Source organism: Sciurus vulgaris (assembly GCF_902686455.1).
Source record: "Sciurus vulgaris genome assembly, chromosome: 15".
In the NCBI taxonomy this organism is placed as follows: domain Eukaryota; kingdom Metazoa; phylum Chordata; class Mammalia; order Rodentia; family Sciuridae; genus Sciurus; species Sciurus vulgaris.
Window position 1 is genome coordinate 78366393 of NC_136476.1, and position 23619 is coordinate 78390011.

Below are 23619 nucleotides of genomic sequence, written 5' to 3' on the forward strand. Positions count from 1 at the left end.
CTCAATAATTCTCCAACTCTCTGTGCTTCCCAGAATGACAGTGCTCTTCAGTTTCTCTGTCCCTCCTGTGCCCTGGTCCTGTCCTCCCCAAACACCTAACTAGACTGCCCACATTTCAATCTTCATTTCACAGGCTTGTATATCCAGGACTCCTTTTGAAGAACACATAAGGACCTTCTTCAAAGCACCCTAGTCTCATGTACTAGGATATTCTACCAAAATTGTAATTACCCTAATCTCAGATTTGCATTATAACTTCTGGGTTTCTCAAGTTGGCACCTGGTCTCATCTGATGATTATTCATGTTTCATGGTTTCTCCAAAAGATGCTGTGTTTGTTCCTAGGTGGACACCAAACATATTTTGTCCAGACCATCCCGAGGGCATTGGGGTAGCAAAAGTTTGAGATAGTCCAGTTAAAATACACATACTGACTAGCTCAAAACCTTACTTTAATTATGTAAGACTCACAATCGCTTCTCCTTCTTTACATTTTCCTATATTTTTCCTCTCCAGCAAAAGAGAAGAGCATGAGGAGGGAGAACCAGAGCAGTGTGTCTGAGTTCCTCCTCCTGGGGCTCCCCATCCAGCCAGAGGAGCAAGTTGTGTACTACGCCCTGTTCCTGGCCATGTACCTGACCACGGTGATGGGGAACATGCTCATCATCCTGCTCATAAGGCTGGACTCTCGCCTCCACACCCCCATGTACTTCTTCCTCAGCCACTTGGCCCTCACTGACATCTGCTTCTCCTCAGTCACAGCTCCAAAGATGCTCATGAACATGCTGACGCAGACTCAGTCCATCTCATATGCTGGGTACATTTCCAGGTGTATTTTTTCTTGTCATTTGGGGGTCTTGACAGCTTCCTTCTGACCTCAGTGGCCTATGACAGGTATGTGGCCATCTGTCACCCCCTGTACTACACCACCATTATGAGTCAGAGCCTCTGTTTTCTGCTAGTGGTTGTATCCTGGGTCTTATCCTCTGCTGGTGCCCTTGTGCACACCCTCCTCCTAGCCCAGCTCTCTTTCCTTAGAGAAAACACTCTGTCCCACTTCTTATGTGACCTCTCTGCCTTTCTTAAGCTGTCTAGCTCAGACACCACCATCAATCAGCTGGTCATCCTCACTGCAAGAGTGGTGGTCATTACCCTGCCATCCATGTAACAGACCATTCTGGTCACATTGGGGTCACCATTCTGAGAAGACCCTCCATCAAGGGCATCTGCAAAGCCTGTCCACATGTGGCTCCCACCTCTCTGTGATTTCCCTGTACTATGGAGCAATTATTGCACTCTACTTTGACCCCTCATCCTTAGCAATAAAGACAAAGACGTCACTGTGTCTGTGTTGTATGCTCTGGTCTCCCCCATGCTGAATCCCTTCATCTACACTCTGAGGAATCGGGATATCAAAAGAGCTGTGAGAATCATCCTCTGCAGAGGAGCATTTTCAGGATGATGTGCTTTGCATTTCCTGCTAACTGGAAATGGACCTCAGTCCTGCACATGCATCCTTTCCTGTTTGACTTGATATTTTGGATGAATCTTGACATGGCTCTCTTTTCCACCTTGGATGTTTTTTCTCTGTTTGATTGTCTTGCTTGAGAGTCTTGGAAAAGGCTTTTGCAACATACTTGTACTCCTGTCTTCTCCTAATTCTTATTTTAGTATTTGTATGATAAGGTATCTCTTCCTTCAAGCAATTGACAGTTTTTGTGTGTGTGCATTTGGGAACTGAAAATGCAGGACTCTGCATTTTCTAGACAAGTCTGCCAGCGAGCTCTGCCTGTAGATCACTTTATATTTTATTTTGAAGCTATGCCTTCCTGTTTCACCCAGGCTCCTGGGGAGTTGGTGTTACAGGTGTGCACCACTGTGTCTGGCTCAAACAGTTGCAAGTTTAATGCAATTGCAGATTTTACTCTTTGTTTTGTGATAGTGCATGTTTTCAAAGCAAAGCTTTTTTCCCTCTCTCAATATGACAAGATTTTTGATAGATTTATGATTGTTTAAATTTTATCACTAAATTTTATTTTACTTGTTGGTAAGCTTAATTAGAAAACTTGTTTTCCTCATTTGTAGCTTTTTCCTTTTTTAATTTATTGATTCCTTTTGGTTATACATGGCAGCAGAATCCATTTGGATACAATTATAAGAAGCATGGAATATATTGACTATATCTTCCATTCTTAGGGATGGACATGGTGGTAGGATTCACTCTGTTGTTTTCATGTATGTGCATGGGGAAATTGTGTCAGTATTTGTTTGTTTTAATTTGCCCAGAATACTGATGTATTTATGGAATTCCATGTGATGTTTTGATATATGTGTATACTGTGTAATGTACAAATTAAGTATATTTGTTTTCTCAATTATCTTCCTTTGTGTGGTAAAAACTTTCAAAGCTCCTCTTACAACTGTTTTCAAATGTACAGTACATTATCTTTACCTTTTATTGCTCTTCAACCAATGAAACACCAGATTTATTTCTTCTCTAATGCCCATTGATCAACTTTCTCCATCCGTCCTCCCCTACTACTCCCCACTGTCTTCCCAGTTGTTTATAACTTCTTATTTGTTGTCCATATTTTTTTTATTCATTATTTATAGTTGTGGTAACTGGGGATACAATTTTTTTATCCTTTAAATGGGAAGGTTTTCCCTATGGGATCAGGGCAATGACCCAGACAGAATGGATCAGGTCTCAAAGGGCCAACAGAAACATAGCTGGAGCTCTTTAAGTCTTAGGACTACTTTTCAAATGTTTGTAGTGTTTCTCCACTCTACAGAAAATTCTATTTTCATCTTTATAAAAGTGTTGAGATATACAAACAAAGTAATGTGCACAAACACAGTTGAAATATATATGTGGATACCTAATGTCATGTTGTGCAGCATAGCACGACGTCAACAAAGCAATGAGGCAAACGTCCCATGATGTGGACAGGCCGTCAAGGAGCTCGCTGTCTTTTCTCCAAACCTCACACTTCCAGTCCCAGGTAACTGCTGTAGGGTGGCTGTAGTCCGTTTCTCCTTATCAGAGGAAGATGAATCCTGGGCACCTTCCTCCACTGCCCATGACTCAGCACCACACAGGACAGGCACAGCTGAGTCTAGTATTCTTAAAGAAAACAAGGATGATATTTTCAAGAAAAGAAGGACAACTCCTTTCCTGGACATTATTTCTCATTATCAGATCTCCTTTCATCTGCCACAGCTCCGCCGCCGCCCCACCTCTTTCCATTTATTACCTTTTAATCCGACTGGGCTTTTCTGGGTAGGAATCATTGGTCCAGCTCTACTGCCCCTACAGGCATGCAGCAGGACTAGGCTTTGTAGATCTGCTTTTCTTCTTTTCCAGAAAGAAGGCCTAGGTTGAGAAAGGCAAAGGTAATGAGATTGCTCTACATAAGGGAGCAGAGTGTCACCTACGACAGTTAAAACTTAGCCTCACAAGGTGAAGTCACTCTGCAGCCTATCATTCTGTTAAGAACCCACACTGCAAATTTAGAGGAATTTGAATGGAGTTTTAATCAGCAATTTCTCCTGCTGTCAGAACCTACAAGTGTTATCTGGACACAGGTCAATTGGATTCATAAGCAAAGTTTTGAGATGAAGTTAATTTAAAAACGTTTTCATTAGTGCATTGTAGTCACACATAATTGTGGGGTTCGTTTTGACAATGGCAAATGCATGCATGGAATATAATTTGCTCCATTTCAGGACACAATACTTCCTCTTTCTCTCCTCTCCTCCCTCCCCTGTTCCCCTTCTTGGTGTTGTAACTGATGCTGTATAAAGTTGAATTCACTGTGGTGCATTCACACATGAACTTAACGTAACACAGACAAGTTCATTTCCTATTTCCTCCTTTGTCCCATCCCTCCTTTGTCCCCCTTAATTTCTTTACTTGACTCCACTGAATTCCCTTCTATTTTCTTGCAGTCCCCCTTTCCCCATTATTTTGCTTTAACCTCTACATATGAGAGAAAATCTACCACCCTCCATGTCAGGAGGCTAGCTTATTTCACTCAGCAAGTAGTTCTCCAGTTTCATCCATTTACTAGCAAATGCCATAATTCATTCTTCTTAAGGCTGAAAACCTCCGTTGTGTATATCTACCACATTTTCTTTGTCCATCATCTGTTGACAGGAACCTGGTCTGAATTTCCCATTTCATCTCTGATTCCTTCAACTATCCATTGATCTTTCAGTAAGCTATTATTCAGTCTCCTGATGTTAGAGAAGCTTCTATTTTTTATTTAACCAGTGATTTTTAATTTGAGACCATTATGATATGCTAGAATGCAAGGTATTATCTCTATTTTTTTTTGTATTTGCTAAGAGTTGCTTTGTGGCCTCAGAAATGTTCTATTTCAGAAAAGGATCCATGTGCTGCTATGATGAGAGTGCACTCAGTGATTGATGGATGAAATATTCTGTATGTCTGTTAAATATAAACTGTTAATTGTATCTTTTAGTTCTATAACTTATTTATCTCTATATATTTATCATAGTGTATACATATATATACACTATTTTTATGTGTTAATTAAAAATAAAAAAAATAAATATGGGAGATGATGACTATGTTGATTCGTCTTACTATGATAATCATTTCCTTATGTACATGAATATCAAGAAAAACTGTGGTGCACCTTAAATTTATGCACAATAAAACATGAGGTGTTTCCAAGACTACAATTCTCATATCACGTTGAGGACAATCCCATTTCAGACAGTGCCTGTGGCGACCACCTGTAGTGCATTTGGTGAAGCATTTAGAGAGACATGTATTAACGGTATTTCCAATAGTTGTACTTATATGAAAAAGAAAAAGAAAAGGCTACTCCATTTCTGCCTAGTTCTCTTGGGTCATTCAGCTTTGGATCTACCAACCAGCATTTAAGGGCTCCCGCTGTGGAGGCCTACATGGTGTGGGGTGCCCAGTGTGGAAAGGCCACTCCCAGGTGTTTTGGATGACAGCCCAGCTCAGGTCCCAGTCAATAACCAAAATCAACAGTCAGACTCCTGCTTGATTGTGCCTCCAGATCATTCCAGCCTGAGCCAGCAAGTGACACCCCCACTTTAGTTCTCCAGCTGAGGCCACACACTGCGGATCAGAGATGCTGTGTCTTCTGAATTCCTGACCCACAGAACGTGTGAGCATTATAAAATGGTTGTTCAGTGATACAAGTTTCAGGTTGTGTCACACAGCTGAAGTAACTGGAGCAGTCACTAAGGTGACCATCTCATTTGGCACATTGGTCAGGGTGTTAGTCCCTTTGGCTGGGTTAGTGCTTTAACATACAGTGTTCCATTTGACGCCCATGATAACCTCATGGGCAAGGTGCTATCACTCTCCAGCATGGATCCAAGGAATCGGGTCCCCATTGAGCTGAAGCCCTGGCTAGAGCACCCAGTGTGCCAGGGAAGAGCTGGTGGCAAGGTCAGGACAGTCTGTGCTTAATGACCTGGGACCAGTCCCACCTTCTACTGCACAAGCCCAGCGCCTGCCCCTGGAGCATCTCAGAGGAGTGGGGAGGCCTGCAAGACCCCAGATGGCAGTGAGCGTGTTCTCTAAAAGGTCAGAATCAGTGGCCTTTCTCTCCACCAGCATGTGATTTGGAGAGGCCAGCTCCATGCTGTGTTACTTCAGGAGCCAAGGTAACCAGGGCCACCGAGGCTTTCCAAGCACCCCTTCTCTGGTGACTTCTGTGGCTCCCCTTCTGGTCCCTTCACAGGTCCCCTCCCATGGGCAAGCTAGGAAATTGGGCAATTAGCCCATGCTGGCTCCTTCCCCGAGCAGAATCTTGTGGCGATTTTCCCCTGGGTATTGTCTTGTTGATAAATGAGGATCTTGTAATTTTCCTGCAGCTTGTGCAACATTCAAAAGATCCTATGTCAGGAGATCTTTGAATATTGGTCCTTCTGAACAGAAAGTGAGGGCTCAGGAAGTTGCCTTGATCAGAAGGTTTCTGAGCTCACCAAAGATGGTTGCAGGTCAGAGGAAGGAGGGGAATCATCACTTGGCACTGGTGTGTGTGTTAATGTGAGCATATATTTGTGCATGTGGTGTATTTTTTATTTCGTTTTGTATAATGCAATATATTTGGTAAGTAAGTGACTTATACCCCTACTCTTTTTATATAGAAAAAGTATATATGGACTATGGAAAGCTGTAAATCATCTCTCACACACACATGTGTACATGTCATCTGTGTTACGTATTTGATTACATGGCTGCATGTGTGTACATAGTATGTCCCTTCTATGTGATGAGTAGGTATGATGTTCATGTGCTCTGTCGTATGTAACAATGTTTTACTTCTCAGTTGTGTGTAAATTTGTGTGAAAATGGTACAACTCTTGACTGTTTTTCCTAGAATGAATATAGATCAGAGAGATCTGTGAGAGATTGTGAGTATGTGTATATGTGACTACCTCCATGTGTTTACACATATTACACTTTATTGTAATGTAGAATAGATGAAGAGATGGAACAAAATTATGATATGCAATGTGTGTGTGTGTGTGTGTGTGTGTGTGTGTGTGAATGCAAGCATTTGTATGTTGGGAAACAGTCACATTATTCTCTCACATGAAAGGCAACATTGTCCAAATTATGCTAGCTATGTATATGAATATACCACAGTGAATTTCATCTTTATGTATATCTATAGGGCACCAAGGACAAAAACTATGGATACATAGAAGGAAGATCAGCAGAGTAGGAGAAGTCGAATCGGAGGGGGAGAGGGAAAGAGGAAGGACTGGGAACTGAAGTGGAGCACATTGTGTCCCATGCTTGTATGACTATGTCAAACCAGCCCTGTCTGGGCACTTGAGCCTTCAACAAGGCCATATTTTCACTCTTGGAAATGAGATAGTGATTAAGAGCTTAGGCCCTGCTGTCACACACATCTTGATCCAAATCTTGACTTTGGACTCTTTGTAGCTTCATGAAGCTTTTTGACTCTTCATAGTTGTACTCGACCTCTGTTGAAGCTCCGCAGCCTGAACTGTACAAAGTGATGGGACTAAAGATGTGACTCAACTTGTAGCAAATTATAAACATGAAATAAATGGGAACATGATCTTTGCACCACTGCATGAAATTTTCAACTTACTAGTTATTTCTTGGCTGTCCAATGGAGAGTATTTTGTGCACGGGTAGAGGAAACATGCTTGTTCAAAGGCTTTTTGTCAGGGCTGGGGATGTCCCTGAGTGGAAGAGCCCTTGCCAGGGGCTGGTTCAAACCCCACTACTGCAAAAAGAGAACTCTCAAACTCCACTTCCTAGCTCCCGTCTTCAACCTCGAGGCTGTGTCCAGATGCCTTTTCACACAGTGTGGCTTGACTTATTTCTGGTGATTTAGTTGAAATTTAAATTCTGAATTTTCTTCGGGGATACTTGAGTTCCAAGGAGAAGTCTGGTCCAGTGAACACCAGTGGGTAGTCAGGTCCCAGTCAGAGGTTTGTCACTGTCTTCCTTCTGGTCCTTCCCACTGAGGGAGGAGCCCGAGCTCCTCTCTGCTCTTTGAAGAACTCTTCTGTTGGGGCCTGTGCCTTGGAGTGATGGTCTTCCACGGGATTCCCTCTCCGGGGCATCTGTATGTGACTTCTAACTCTGATTTAACTCTCTGTGGAGGAGTCGCCAAGTCTTTTGCAAACATTATCAGAAGTCCTGTGCTCAAGCTTGGATCCACCAGTGGCTCCTGAGTATGCTTTTGAAGTATGCTTCACACCTCTGTTTCCACATAGGAACATGAAAAAAATGGAATTCCTGTCTCATAGTCAATCAGTAAATGTTTGCTGATTAATGGAGTTAAATGCACATCAGAGCCCTTTGCAAATTTTGATGTTTAACATAAGTAAGCGGCTGTACATTCTAGTTTGCCAGGAAAGCTTTGGTGTAGACCTGTTGTACTGGTGGAATTATTGTACAGCTTCTCCTTTCCCTCTCAAAGGTGTTCAGACTTCCAAGTACCTAACAAGACATAGGGTCATTATATGTGTGAGTGCTGGCAGGTAATCAAGCAGGTGGCTTGGAGTAACTTTGAAACCCTGAAGCAGTTACTAACAGGACCCAGGATTTTCTAACAGATGAATGAACAAGTGAAGACCCTGTGGAATGGTTTAGTAGGGAATCTGATAATCCTGGCAAAGATTGGAATTGTAATTGCATCCATTATGACCTTAGTGACTTTGGATCTGTGACTTATCCACCCTGAGATGGAGTTTCCTAATACCTAAATTTAACAGTTTAACATTATTAATGCCAGATTTCTCCTTATAAGAACTTATCAATTATTATCAATGCTAGGTAAATTTTAAGAACTGGTTCTAATTAGATAACTATGAATTCTAGGTAAACAGACATCTCAAATGCCAGAACATTGAGGGATTCTTAGGTCTCTGAAATTGGATGGTGCCATCTGTCAAATTCTCAAGTCTCTTACTGTGTATCCTCTTGTTGCAGAGAGACAGTGGAAGAGAGAAAAAATAAGACAAGACAGGGGAGGAGAGGAGTTGGGCGAGGAACAAGGAATGTTTCTAAAGTCACTGCTATCAGGGAATTAATCCCAGGATCCGGGCCTCTGCAGAGTCTCAGGGTGTGAAGTTTTGCAGCAGTTGAACATTTCTTTCCAGGCCTGTGACTCTCTGGTCGGATGCCCACATCACGTTTCTCCTGCTGAGTTCCTGGAGTTTGTTACCAGAATCATCTGGTGAACTCATCTGCCAGAGCAGCTAGCTGGCATTGTTGGATGCTACTGTGTGTAGGGCTCTGATCTAAGCTTATTACCTGTATTAACTTGGGTTCCTCTCCCAGTCCCCCATACTAGGTAAGAATAGTATTATCAGGGTATAGAAGAGGGGCTTAGGTACACAGAGAAAGCTGCCAAGGCCACCCAGGTGATGAACTGTTAAGTTAGAAATCCGTCTCTAGTTCTCTGGCCACAAAGCCACAGGTCTGCTCAGGAGTGTACAAAATGTGTATAATGCATGGGCCACAAGAAGGAAGGACTTGGGGAATGTACTTTTCTGTTAGATTCCCAGTGTCAAAAATAATGTCTGGGATGTGGCTGAGTAAGTGGATAAATTTACACTGTCTCTCTTGAAGGAAATCTTGTTTGCATTGAAAATCTGATGACCTGTTTCCAGAATGAGGCAGTCTGGAGATTCAGACAGCCAAGTGAGACGTTTTCCTGAATTTTCATAGAGACCCCCCTGGGAACACAGCGTGTGGCCGTGATGTACACCAGGTGAGGAAAACCACCACATCTCAGTCTCTTACAATTCCTACTTGTTTGTGCCTAAGGAGGAGAAGAGCAGCATGAACCAGACCAGTGTGTCCGAGTTCCTCCTCCTGGGGCTCCCCGTCCAGCCAGAGGAGCAAGGCATGTACTACACCCTGTTCCTGGCCATGTACCTGACCACGCTGCTGGGGAACCTGCTCATCATCCTGCTCATTAGGCTGGACTCTCGCCTCCACACCCCCATGTACTTCTTCCTCAGCCACTTGGCCTTCTCTGATGTCTCTTTATCATCTGTCACTGTCCCTAAGATGCTCAGGAACATGCAGACTCAGCACCTGTCCATCCCCTACAAGGGATGCATTTCTCAGGTGTACTTTTTCTTACTTTTTGTCTGTGTTGACAATTTTCTTCTTGCAGTCATGGCCTATGATAGGTATGTGGCCATTTGCCACCCCCTCCACTACACCATCATCATGAGGAAGGAGCCGTGTATCTTATTGGCAGCTGGGTCCTGGTTCTTCTCTTGTGTGCGTGCCCTCTTGCATACCCTCCTCCTTTCCCACCTGTCCTTCTGTGCTGACAACACCATCCCCCACTACTTCTGTGATCTCACTGAACTCCTGAAGCTGACCTGCTCAGACACCTCTCTTAATGAGCTAGTTATCCTCACCGAGGGGGGAGTGTTAACTCTCCTGCCTTTGAGTGCTATTTTGGGCTCTTATGTCTGCATTGGAGCTACCGTCCTAAGAGTCCCCTCCACAAAGAAGATCTGCAAAGTTCTGTCCACCTGTGGCTCTCACCTCTTCTTGGTGTTTTTATACTATGGGACTCTTGCAGTTATTTATTTCTTTCCTTCCTCCAACAATTCCCGGGTCAAAGATGTTATTGCTTCGGTCATGTATACAGTGGTGACACCTATGTTGAATCCCTTCGTCTACAGCCTGAGGAATAGAGACGTGAGATTGGCCCTGGGGATGCTTTACAGAAAAGGGGTCACATTCACCAAGTGACGGTTACCCACTCAGGTTCTTATTCTCCTAGAGATGGTTCTGGGGTACTTCCTGGTACAGGTGACTGTAGTAGATTGCAGAAATGGTCACCGTGCTCTGCATCCCTTCCTTTCCACTGTGGAGTTTATTTCCCCACCGCTGGAATTTGAGCAGAGCTTGTGACTTAATTTGACTGTAGATTTGCAGTAATGATGTTTAATATTTCGAAGCTGAAGCAGAGTCTGTTTCTGCTTCCCTTGGAATCAGGAGGCCACCAGGTAAGCCAGCCCATGCTAGGCTGTACAAGATGAGAGGCCGCATGGAGAACAAAGGTAGTCCTGCTACCTGCCAGGTTCCAGGTGACCTGATCAGTGACTCCAGGGGCATGAATGAGTTCCAGGTGAACCTTGACAAGACCAGATGCACCTTCTAGCTGAGCCTAAATCCAGTCCAGGCCAAATCTCCAGCCCATGGAATCGTCACACCAACAAATGGTTAAGGCACTGAGTCTTGGGATTATTAAGCAGCAAATGCCAACTGATACAGTTACTGGTCTTACCACTCGTTTGATCCAAGCTTCCCTTTATCTCAATGGTCCATTTCCCCTTTTTGTCCCGTGCTTGGATATGACAATCCCTTCTTCCTTTCCCATCTTCTACCACTCCCTGTCTGCAAAACATACAGGTTCACAGACCCACTGTGTCGATCCTCGAAATCTTAGCTTTAGGAAGATCTCTTGTTCATGCCATTCTCCTGTGACCCTCCCTCATGAAGACAGATGCAAAGACTCTCAACAAAATCTTAGCAAATTGCATACAAAAACATATTAAAAAGACAGTGTACCACGATCAAGTGGGTTTCATTCCAGGGATGCAAGTTTCATTCAACATCCAAAAATCAATAAATGTCATTCACCACATCAACAGATTTAAAGTTAAGAATCACATGATTATTTCAATAGAAGCAGAAAAAGCATTTGATGAAATACAGCACCCCTTCATGCTCAAAACACTAGAAAAAACAGGGATAGTAGGAACATTCCTTAACATTGTATAGATTATCTATGCTAAGCCCACGGCCAATATCATTCTAAATGGAGAAAAAATGAAAGCATTCCCTCTAAAAACTGGAGCAAGGCTAGGATGCCATCTTTTACTACTTGTATTCAACATTGTCCTTGAAACTCTGATCAGAGCAATTAGACAGACCAAAGAAATTAAAGGGATACAAATAGGAAAAGAAGAAGTCAGACTATCCCTATTTGCTGACAACATGATTCTATATTTAGAAGACCTAAAAAAACTCCAACAGAAAACTTCTACAACTCATAAATGAATTCAGCAAAGTAGCAGGATATAAAATTAACACCCATAAATCAATTGCATTCCTATACATCAGTGATGAATGTACTGAAAGAGAAGTTAAAAAAATTACCCCATTCACAATAGCCTCAAAAATAAAATACTTCCGAATCAATCTAACAAAAGAGGTGAAAGACCTCTACAATGAGAACTATAGAACACTAAAGAAGATGGAATGATCTCCCATGTTCTTGCATAGGCAGAGTAAATATTGTTAAAATGGCCATATTACCAAAAGTGCTATACAAATTCAGTGCAATTCCAATTAAAATCCCAATGACATACTTCATAGAAATAGAGCAAGCATCATGAAATTCTTTTGGAAGACTAAGAGACCCAGAATAGCTATAGCAATCCTTATCAGGAAGAGTGAAGCAGGGGGTATCACAATACCAGAACTTCAACTGAACTACAGAGCAATAGTAACAAAAACGGCATGGTATCAGCACCAAAATAGACAGGTAGATCAATGGCACAGAATAGAGGACACAGAGACAAACCCACGTAAATACAGTTAGACTAGACAAAGGTGCCAAAAACATTCAATAGAGAATAGATAGCTTCTTCAACAAATGGTGCTGGGAAAACTGGAAATCCATATGCAGCACAATGAAACTAAGCTCCTATCTCTCACCCTGCACAAAACAACTCACAATGAATCAAGGACCTCAGAATCAGTTTTTTCATTGGATATAACTATTAATATAAAACTGTTTACAAACAAAGAATGGCCATTAGCTCAGCCTGTCCAAGACAAGTGCTCAAATTTCAACAGCCATTATTGGAGGAAACAGTGAGACTTTGAGTGAACTGAGTTTGTGGAACTCCTGTTTCTATCTTTTTAAAAATTTTTTTTTGTTTTTTAATGTTTTCATTTTTACAGACTGCATTTTGATTCACTGTACATAATTGGGGTACAATTTTTCATTTCTATGGTTGTACATGACGTAGATTCATACCATTTGTGTAATCATACATACATGTAGGGTAAGGATGTCTGTCTCATTCCACCATCTTTCATATTGCCCCCTCCTCCCTCTCATTTCCCTCTATAATCTAACGTTCCTCCATTCTTAAGATGTCATGGTTTGTTATCATGAGTGTATGAATGTATAGCTGGGAGACTAAGAGAAGACTGGGACATGAATCTTTTAGGTGATGAATGGTAAAGATATTTAACTTTTAACCATGATCTTCAATTTTATGACCTGACCCTTAATTGCAGGAAACATCATGCTCTCCTATTATACTGTTTTTAAATTAAAAATTGCATTCAATGTTGACTAAACCCAAAGAAAACAGTGGGGAAAAGCCCTGCTGTTTCCACATTGCTTCTTATGCCCCGCAATCATTTGTAGGGACTCAGATAAACTCCCTGCTTTGACAAGCACTGATTTGGAGGATGCGGGGTAAGAACCTTCCATGCCATGCTCAATGGAGTACAGCTGGAAGTCACTACACTATTCTCATGACCTCCTCGTATATTTGCAGATTGCTGCTGCTAAGCGGAAAGGGCTCTGAAAGTAAATTGTGCAGTGATATTTGGTAAGGGAATGGACCCTATAGCACACAAGCAAATGTCTTTCCTGGACGTCTTACTGTTCAGCGTTTGCAGATTTAGGGTTATTCACATTTTCTGAGAACACTGATAACAATGCACATGTTATAAGGTCAGTAAAAAACTTGAGTGACAGATAAATTCAGATTAACCCTTATCTTCGTCAAGTGTAAGAGTGATACTTGTAAACATGCTGTCTCATCAATCTGAAGAGATAAGAATGACTTGTTATGATGTAAAAATACGTGAACCTCCTACTTCTGAAGGACGATATTATATCAGAAATGTGTTTTTTTCTTTAAGAAGAGAAATAATTTTAGTTCCAAGATTAGAGAGGATTCAGTAATATTGCATTCTATCTAAGTTTTAGGTTCTTGCTCAAGGTACTGATACCAAGTTGAAAAGTTAGAATTTTCAAAAGAGATACTTGGTTTAATTAGAATAAAATTTTCATAAGGTTAACACTTAAATGAAGGATCTGAAAGGGGCAATAAGAAGGATTATTTCTTTATCTGAGTGATGGCGACAGGGGCGTATTTCCTCTGGGATTTTTCATCAAATTGTGCCCTTACTGTATGCTTAATCCTATGTACGTATTTCCATTAACAAATATTTATTCCAAGTAAAACATCATTTGAGTCTACCTTTGAGTTACCCACAGGCTACTTTCCTCTCTGAAGGAAATGGGTTTCCTGAATTTTGTGTTACTATTTCAATATTTTCTGTAAGTATATATGAGTGTAGTTTACTATTAAATGATAAAATGTTATGAGGTAAAGATATGAATAGAAAGGACAAAGATGGAATAAGCTTGATGTGGAAGATGATACAGATGAAGGTCCTCTGGTATCCAGTATCTGGGGAAGTACTAATGTCAGTTGTTAATTGAAAGAGATACTTTTTCTCAGATTGCTTAATTTAATTTTTTTTTTTTTTTTGTGGTGCTGAGGATTGAACCCAGGGCCTTGTGCTTGTTGAATAATTTTAAAAAAAAATTTATTTGTTCTTATTAGTGATACATGATAGTAGAATGTATTTTGACATATTATATGGAGTATAAGTTCTCATTCTTCTGGTTGTACATGATGTATAATTACACTTGCTGTGTAATCGTATATGCACATAAGATAGTAACGTCTGATTCATTCTACTATTTTCCCATTCCCCTTACCCCCTTCCCTTAATTACCCTTTGACTAATTGAAAGTACTTCCATTCTTTCCTACCAACACCCCTCCTCTCTTATTGTGAGTTAGCATCCACATATCAGAGAGAACATTTGGCCTTTGGTTTATTTGGGATTGGCTTATTTCATTTAGCATGATATTTTCCAGTTCCATCCATTTACCTGCAGATGCCATAATTCCATTCTTCTTTATGACTGAATAATATTCCATTGTGTATATATACATCACATTTTCTTTATCTGTTCATCTGTTGAAGGCATGTAGGTTGGTTCTATTGTGAGTTGAGCTGCTATAAACATTGATGTGACTGCATCACAGTAGTATGTGATTTTAAGTCCTCTGGGTATAAACTGAGTAGTGGGATAGCTGGGTCAAATGGTGGTTCCATTCCAAGCTTTCTGAGGAATCTCCATTCTGCTTTCCAGATTGGTTGCATCAATTTGCAGTCCCACCACTAATGTATAAGTGTACCTTTTCCCCACATCCTCACCAACATTTATTGTTACTTGTATTCTTGATAATTGGCATTCTGACTAAAGTGAGATGAAATCAGTGTAGTTTTGATTTGCATTTCTCTACAAGCTAGTGATTTTTTTTTACATATTTGTTGACCATTCATATTTCTTCTTCTGTGAAGTGTCTGTTCAGTTCCTTAGTCCATTTATTGATTGGGTTATTTGTTTTGTGGCATTGTTTTTTGAGTTCTTTCTATATCCTGGAGATTAATGCTTTATCTGAAGTGCAGGTGGCAAAGATTTTTCTCCCATTCTGTAGGCTCTCTCTTCACATTGATTGTTTCTTTAGCTGAAAAGAAGCTTTTTAGCTTGGTTTCTTCCCATTTGTTGATTCTTGATTTTACTTCTTGTGCTTTAGGAGTCTTGTTGAAGAGGTCAGTTCCTAAGTTAACATGTTAGACATTTGGGCCACTTTTACCTCTAGTAGATGCAGGCTTCTGGTCTAATGCCTAAGTCCTTGATCCACTTAGAGTTGAGATTTGTGCAGGGTGAGAGATAGGGGTTCAATTTCATTTCATTACAAATGGATTTTCAGTTTTCCCAGCACCCTTTATTGAAGAAGCTATCTTTTCTCCAATGTGTGTTTATGACAACTTTATCTAATAAGAGAACCATATTTATGTGGGTTTGTCTCTGTGTCTTCTATTCTGTACCATTAATCCATGCATCTGTTTTGGTGCCAATACCATGCCACTTTTGTTACTATAACTCTGTGGTATAATTTAAGGTCTGGTATTGTGATGCCTCCTGGTTTATTTTTCTCATTAAGGATTGCTTTGGCTGTTCTGGATCTCTTATTTTTCAAAATGAATTTCATGACTGCTTTTCCTATTTCTCTGAAGAATGTCATTGGAATTTTAATAGGAATTGCATTAAATCTATTTAGTGCTTTTAGTAGTATGGCCACTTTGCAATGATAATTCTGCCTTTCCAAGAGCATGGGAGATCTTTCTATCTTCTAAGATGTTTTTCAATTTCTTTCTTTAGTGTTCTGTACTTTTCACTGTAGAGGTCTTTCACCTGTTTTGTTAGATGAATTCCCATGTTGTTTTTTTTTGAGGCTATTGTGGATGGCGTAGTTCTTAAAATTTCTCTTTCAATAGTTTTGTCACTGGTGTATAGGCATACAATTGATTTATGGATGTTAATTTTATATCCTGTTACTTTGTTGAATTCACTTATTAGTTCTAGAAGTTTTCTAGTGAAGTGTTGTTTTTTTTTTTTTTGGTCTTCTAAATATAAAATCATGTCATTGGCAAATAGGGATAGTTTGAGTTCTTTTTTTCCTATTTATATTCCTTTAATTCTTTCTTCCTATTTAATTGCTCTGACTAGAGTTTCAAGGATGGTGTTAAGTAAAGTGGTGAAAGAGGACATCCTTATCTTGTCCCTGTTTTTAGAGGCAATACTTTCAACTTCTCTCCATTTAGAATGATGTTGGCCTTGGGTTTAGCATAGAGATCTTCTACAATGTTGAGATACGTTCCTACCATCCCTAGTTTTTCTAGTGTTTTGAGCACAGAGGGGTGCTGTATCTTGTCAAATGCTTCTTCTGAATCCATTGAGATAACCATCTGATTCTCGTCTTAAGTCTATTGTTGTGATGAATTACATTTATTAATTTCCATATGTTGAGCCAAACTTGCATCCTTTGGATGAACCCCACTTGATAGTGGTGCACTAACTTTTTGATATGTTTTTGTATGTGATTTGGCAGAATTTTATTGAGAATTTTTGCATCTGTGTTCATCAGGGATATTGGTCCAGAAGTTTTCTTTCCTTGATGTATGTGTGTCTGGTTTTGGTATCAGGGTGATACTAGCTTCATAGAATGAGTTAGGGGGGGGGTTCCCTCATTTTCTATTTCATGCAATAAATTGAGGAATATTGGTGTTAATTCTTCTTTGAATGTCTTGTGAAACTTGGCTGAGAATCTGTCTAGTCCTGGGCTTTTCTTAGTTTTTAGACTTTTGATGGTGGCTTCTATTTCCATTGCTTGAAATTGATGTGTTTAAATTGTGTGTGTCCTCCTGAGTCAGTTTGGTATGTCATATGTGTTCTAAATTGTCAATATCTTCAAAATTTTCTATTGTATTAGAGTAGAAATTTTCAAAATAGTTTCTTGATTGTCGTCCGTATTTCAGTAATGTCTGCTGTGATATTTCCTTTTCGTGACCAATTTTAGTATACGAGTTTTCTCTCTCTTCATTGGTTTGCCTAGGGTTTTATCAGTTTTATTTACTTTCTTTAATAACCAACTTTTCATTTTGTCAATTTTTTGAATTGTTTCTTTGTTACAATTTCACTTGATTTCAGCTCTGATATTAATTATTTCCTGCCTTCTGCTTTTGGTGTTGATTTGTCTTTCTTTTTCTAGGGCTTTGATATGTAATGTTAGATTATTTATTTGGCTATTTCTATTCTTTTAATGAACGAGCTCAGTGGAATGAACTTTCCTCTTAGAACTGCCTTCACAGTGTCCCAGAGATTTTATATGTTGTGTTGCTATTCTTATTTACCTCTAAGTAATTTTTTTGTCTTCTTCCTGATCTTTTGCTATCCATTTGTCATTCAGTAGCATATTATTTAGTCTCCAGGTGTTAGAGTAGCTTCTATATTTTTGTTGATTTCTATTTTATTCCATTATGATCCCATAGAATGCAGGGTATTTTCTCTATTTTTTTTTTTTTTTTTGCAGTTACTAAGAGTTGCTTTGTGGCCTAAGATATGGTCTATTTAAGAGAAGGATCTGTGTGCTGCTGAGAAGAAAGTTTATTTGATCATTGATGAATGAAATACTCTATGAATGTCTCACCTCTATTGATTGTATTATTTATTTCCAAAATTTCGTTGTTTAGTTTTTGTTTGGAGGATCTATCTAGTGGTAAGGGAATTTGTGTTAAAGTTGCCCAGTATTATTCTGTTGTGGTCCATTTGATTATTGAAATTCTGAAGGGTATGTTTGATGTATGTAGATGCTCCATCGTTTGAGGCATAAATATTTATGATTGTTATGTCTTTTATTGTATAATTCCCTTAAGTAGTATGAGATGACCTTCTTTGTCCATTCTGATTAACTTTGGCTTGAAGACCACTTAATCTGATATGAGAATAGAAACCCCTGTCTGTTTATGAGATTCATGCGAATGGTATTTTTTCCCCTCATCCTTTCATCTTCAGTCTGTGGATGTCTTTGCGTATGAGGTGAGTCTTTTGGAGACAGCATATTGTTGGATCTTGTTTTTCAATTCAGTCTGCCAGTCTGTCTTTTCATTGATTAATTTAGGCCATTTCTGTTCAAAGTTATTTTTGAGATTTCATTTGCATTCCCAGTCATTTTAGTTTATTTCTGGTTTTTAATTTGAATTTTGTTTCTCCTTTGATTGACTATTCCTTCAGTGTAGTTATTCCTTGTGCTAGTTTTCACTTTTGTTTTTCATTTTACCCTCATGGAATCTTTTGCTGAGAATGTTATGTAGTGTAGGCTTTCTTGTGTATTATTTTAACTTTTTTATCATGGTTGGTTTTTGTTTCATCTTCAAATCTGAAGTTTAAAATTTGTAGGGTACAGTACTCTTAATTGGCGCCCATTTTCTTTTAGAATTTGGTATATATTATTCCAAGAGGGACATGCTAGCTTTGAGGATTGAGAATTCAGCTGAGATCTGAATTGGTGTCCCTCTAAATGTATTCTGACATTTTTCTCTGGCAGTCTTTAAAATTCTATCCTTTTTCTTCATGTTAGGCATTTTCATAGCAATGCTCATTGGTGTGGGTCTGTTGTAATGTTTTAATATTTGGGGTCCTGTAAATCTCCTGTATTTGACTTTCCATTTCCTTCTTTAGGTTTGGGATTGTTTTTGTATTTCATTGAAATGATCTGTTTTGAGCGTCAAGTATTAAATTCCAGTTAATTTTTGTTCAATAACCCATCTTGCTGAAAAGCTGTCTGCCTGCTTTCATTGGTTTCATGCCACAGAGCAGCCAGGGAACTGACCTCTTCTTCCATCATCTTCCCAGAGCCCACATATTGCTTAATTAGTTGAGAAATCATAGGAAGTCATTGATTTTTTTTAATCTCCATGAATGCAGGGAAAGGGGGAGGTGGCAATGAAGTTCTGGTTTGAGAAAGAAAGATTGTTAACCCTTGGCTTCTAGAAAACAGACAGGTCAACTGGAGCAGTATCATCAAGGAAACAGATTGTCAACCATGACCCATGGTTCTGGGTCCACTCCAGAATCTCTTACAAGATTGCTTCACTCAAATAGCAGTTCTATGTACAGGTTGATTCCTAACTTGAACTGAGCCAATTACTAGCATAAATATCCATACATCTTCTCCTTTAATAATGAGCACATGGTGTTCATTATCTACCAGGCATAGAAGAAATGGACGTAGAGATATATTGTTATGGTTTGGGTGTGAGGTGTCTCTCAAAAGCTCACATGTGAGAAAATGCAAGAAGATTGAGAAGATAAATTATTGGGTTATGATAGCCTTACCCCAATCAGTGAATTAATTTCCTCATGGGATTACCATAGTTGTAATTGAAGGCAGGTAGGTTATGGTTGAAAGAGGTGGTATTAAGAGTGTATTTTGGGGGCATATATTTTGTATCTGGCAAGTGGAATCTCCCTCTCTGCTTCCTGATCATTATGTGAGCCACTTCCATCCACCACACTCTTTAGCCATGATGTTCAGCCTCACCTTGAGCCTCAAGGAATGGAGCCAACTGTCCATGAACTAAGACCTCTGAAACTGTGAGCCCCCAAATAAACCTTGCCTCCTCCACAATTGTTCTTGTCAGACTTTTTAGTCACAGCAATGAAAAAGCTGACTAAAACATATCTGTAATGGATTTGGAATCGCTGTTGTAAGGGGTTAAATCGAAAGCATACATTGAATGACTATTTTATGGTTTTGTGAGTAATGTGCACCAGCAGAATGCAGACAGCACAGCTTTTGAGCAAGAGAGTGAGATTTAAAGAAACTGTGTTGCATTCCCTGGGTCCAGGAATGATGGTGAGTTATAAGCCCCTGACTTGTGTTCAGACAGTGATGGGATTAGAGTGTTTCTGGTGTTATTGATTTAGCATGTGGTCAGAAGCAGAAACTTGGGTATCACTCTCAATTTCAAGCTTGGTTTATTATGGATTCTGAGGCACATTTTCCCAATGTAAACAGAAGGCAGGCAGCTTTGTGGATCAACCAGTTCCTACTGGTTATCATCATGATTCCTCCAAAGGTGAATTCTCTTAGCCTGCTTCAATAAGTAGTTCTTCCCTTAAGGGAGCCAAAGGCGATGAAGCAATTATATTTTGTTTGTCTCTAATTGACTTGTGGTTAACATGATTGACCCGTAGATCATCTCCATGGTTTGTTAACTTAGACCTCTGATTTCCTAGGATCTGTGAACATATATGCATCTTGAATAGTTGTGAACTGGTAAGTCTTCTGTCTGTCACAGTTGAACTCTCAGACCTGTACAGTTTAACCACCTGTTTTACCATATTTTAAGCCTGCTAGTGAGAAATGGGAGAACATTTTCATGGATGTCGCTGAATGTACCTGTGCTTATCATGTAAGGAGCCTTGTCAGAGCTGAAGTAGAATTTATATTAAATAATTTGATTGTGTTTATGTGTATGTTTGTGCCTAGCATATGCTATTGATTCCTAGGTTTTGCCACACTCACCCTACACTATGACAAACAGCACCATGTAAAGAAATTCATATTAAACTGAGTATCTACCTGAATTTTGAGAGGATATGGAAGAACCATATATCCATTTTGAATTATTTTCTCAACTGTAGTTTATGTCTAATTTTGAGAAGACATGAGAAAACCATTCCCCCTTTTGTTTATCTGCATTAAGTGTTTTTGGAAATTATTCCAAGTTTTATAGCATATCTCTGTAATTTCATTCATCCTCTCTGCCATAATACAGGTGTAACAGGTGTTATTTTGCATCTAAACTACTGCCATAACCTTCTATTCAGATTCCTGCTGAGTCTCTTGCTTGCCAAAGTGTGTTCCTCAACCAGTAGACAGGAAGTTACTTAAAACTTTCACATGTTTACTCAAGCTTTTTCTTGGGTCTACCTTTGCTTTGAGAATAGCATAGAAACTTTCTATCATGTCAGAAAATTCTCCACATCCTTCCCAGGGTGATCATGCTTTCCAATTTCTCTATCTTTCCTGTACCCTGCTCCTGTCCCCCTCAAACACCTAACTACAGTGCCCATACTTTGATCTTCATATGACAGGCTTTTATATCCATGATTCCCTTTGAAGAACATGAGAGAAATGGCTTCCTAAAACTGTTGTCTCATGTAATAGGACAGTCTGTCAAAGTTGTGAGTACACAAATTTAAATCCCTGATCTCATATTTTCATCATTAATCGTGAATTTCTCAAGCTGGCGCTTGGTCTCATATGATGATCATTTGGACGACATTTTATGATTTCTCCAAAAGACACTATGTTGGTTCCTAGGTGGACAAATAACATTCTTTGTTCAGATGATCAATAGAATGTTAGTGTGGCAAAAATGTTGGAGCGATTCCACTTAAAATGCACATACTGACTAGGCAAGTGATTTTGTTGTATAATATGCCAGTGACCTCTCATTCTTACACATTTCCATCTCTTTTTTGTCTCCAGAAATAGATAACAAGAAGAGCATGAGGAAAGATAACCAGAGCAGTGTGTCTCAGTTCCTCCTCCTGGGGCTCCCCATCCAGCCAGAGGAGCAAAGCATGTACTACACCCTGTTCCTGGCCATGTACCTGACCACGCTGCTGGGGAACCTGCTCATCATCCTGCTCATCAGGCTGGACTCTCGCCTCCACACCCCCATGTACTTCTTCCTCAGCCACTTGGCCCTCACTGACATCTGCTTCTCCTCAGTCACAGCTCCAGAGATGCTCATGAACATGCTGACGCAGACTCAATCCATCTCATATGCTGGGTGCGTTTGTCAGACATTTTTTTTCTTATTGTTTGGGGATCTTGACAACTTTCTTCTGACCTCCATGGCCTATGACAGGTATGTGGCCATCTGTCACCCCCTGTACTACACCAAAATGATGAGACAGAGCCTCTGTTTCCTTCTAGTGGTGGTGTCCTGGGTCTTGTCCTCTGCTATTGCCCTAGTGTACACCCTCCTCTTAGCCCGGCTGTCTTTCCTCAGAGGCAACACTCTTCACCACTTCTTCTGTGACCTCTCTGCCTTACTTAAGCTGTCCAGCTCAGACACCACCATCAATCAGCTGGTCATCCTCACTGTAGGTTCAGTGGTCATTACCCTGCCATTCATGTGCATTCTGGTCTCTTATGGCCTCATTGGGGCCACCATCCTGAGAAGACCCTCTATCAAGGGCATCTGCAAAGCTTTGTCCACATGTGGCTCCCACCTCTCTGTGGTTTCTCTGTACTATGGAGCAATTATTGCACTCTACTTTGTCCCCTCATCTGATACCAATAAGGACAAGGATGTCATTGTGTCTGTGTTGTACACTGTGGTCACCCCCATGCTGAATCCCTTCATCTACAGTCTGAGGAATCGGGATATGAAAGGAGCTCTGGGAAACATCCTCAGGAGAGGAGCCTTTACAGGATGATGGAAATGGTCTTTCTTACTCTATTTTATGAGATGTTCTCGATCCCACATGTCTTTCATTTCCTCTCTGAATTGTTGGTTTACATGAATCTTGATGTGGCACTCTTTTTTTCCTTCTGCATTTTAACTTGGAATGTTTTTCTGTTTGATTACTTTGATATTAAGATTTTACTAATGGTTTTTATAAACATGCCTACCTTACTGTCTTTTCCTATATTTTTCACTTTCTTAGGGTGTCCCTTTCTATCAGTGTGTACGTACGTATGTAATTATATCATCACCAAGTGTTCTTTAAGAAGCAAAGGGGAAAAGATATCCAAATTAGTATAACTAACACACACACACACAAACACAGACACGCACACACACAGCACACACATTCCCCATATTCCCCCTTTTAATGATTGGGCCGGATAACAAAATAGATGATTTTCTTAAAGGACCAGGCAATGATCCAAACAGAATGGTTATGTAGATCCCAAATGGTACAAAAATATTTACTTGGAATCTTGTAGTTTCTAAAGATACTTTTCAAACCTCAGCTATATTTCTCCCATTTTGCTGAAAATTGTATTTTCATCTTTACAAAAATATTGAAATGACATGACAACAATATATGATATGGTATATCATATAAATACATATAGTCTAAATCTATATGTGGATACATAACATTGCATAGCATATATGTATACATATGTGTATACAGATATATGTGACATGGATGCATTTTAAATAACAATATTAAAAGAAACATTCGTTTGAGTTGGGCATAGTGACATACACGAGTAATCCCAGTAGCTTTGGAGGCCAAGGCAGGAGGATTCTGATTTCAAATCCAGTCTCAGCAAAAGTGAGGCACTAAGAAACTTGGTGAAACACTGTCTCTAAATAAAATACTAAATAAGTCTGGTTCAGTGGTCTAGTCCCCCTGAGTTCAATTCCTGGTACCAAAAAAAAATTAATTTAACAATGTCTGGGCTTAAAAAGTGGAAAATTAGCAATATTACTGAAGTTTCTATAGTCCATCTTAATTGTTTCTTCTTTCTCTGGGAGATACCCAGCATCTTTGCTATTTTAAATAACTGTTTACTTCTCATTTCAATTATTAAATATTTTTAATGCA

At 39.7% G+C, this 23619-nt stretch overlaps 2 protein-coding genes across 2 annotated transcripts; both read left to right on the plus strand.

The window, feature by feature from the left end:
• Positions 1–529: 529 nt before the first annotated feature.
• Positions 530–22494, plus strand: LOC306644897 (uncharacterized protein; the record flags this gene model as incomplete). Its single annotated transcript, XM_079112154.1, is given in 7 exon segments — positions 530–821; positions 824–1149; positions 1152–1230; positions 1233–1313; positions 1316–1459; positions 5880–6005; positions 21536–22494. Coding segments are annotated over 7 exon segments (2007 nt in total).
• LOC306645768 (olfactory receptor 1J4-like) lies at positions 9337–10272 on the plus strand (the record flags this gene model as incomplete). The annotated part of the gene is made up of 1 exon (XM_079113855.1): positions 9337–10272. The coding sequence occupies exon 1, from the start codon at positions 9340–9342 to the stop codon at positions 10270–10272; it is 933 nt and encodes a 310-aa protein (XP_078969981.1). The 5' UTR covers positions 9337–9339.
• Positions 22495–23619: the final 1125 nt, after the last annotated feature.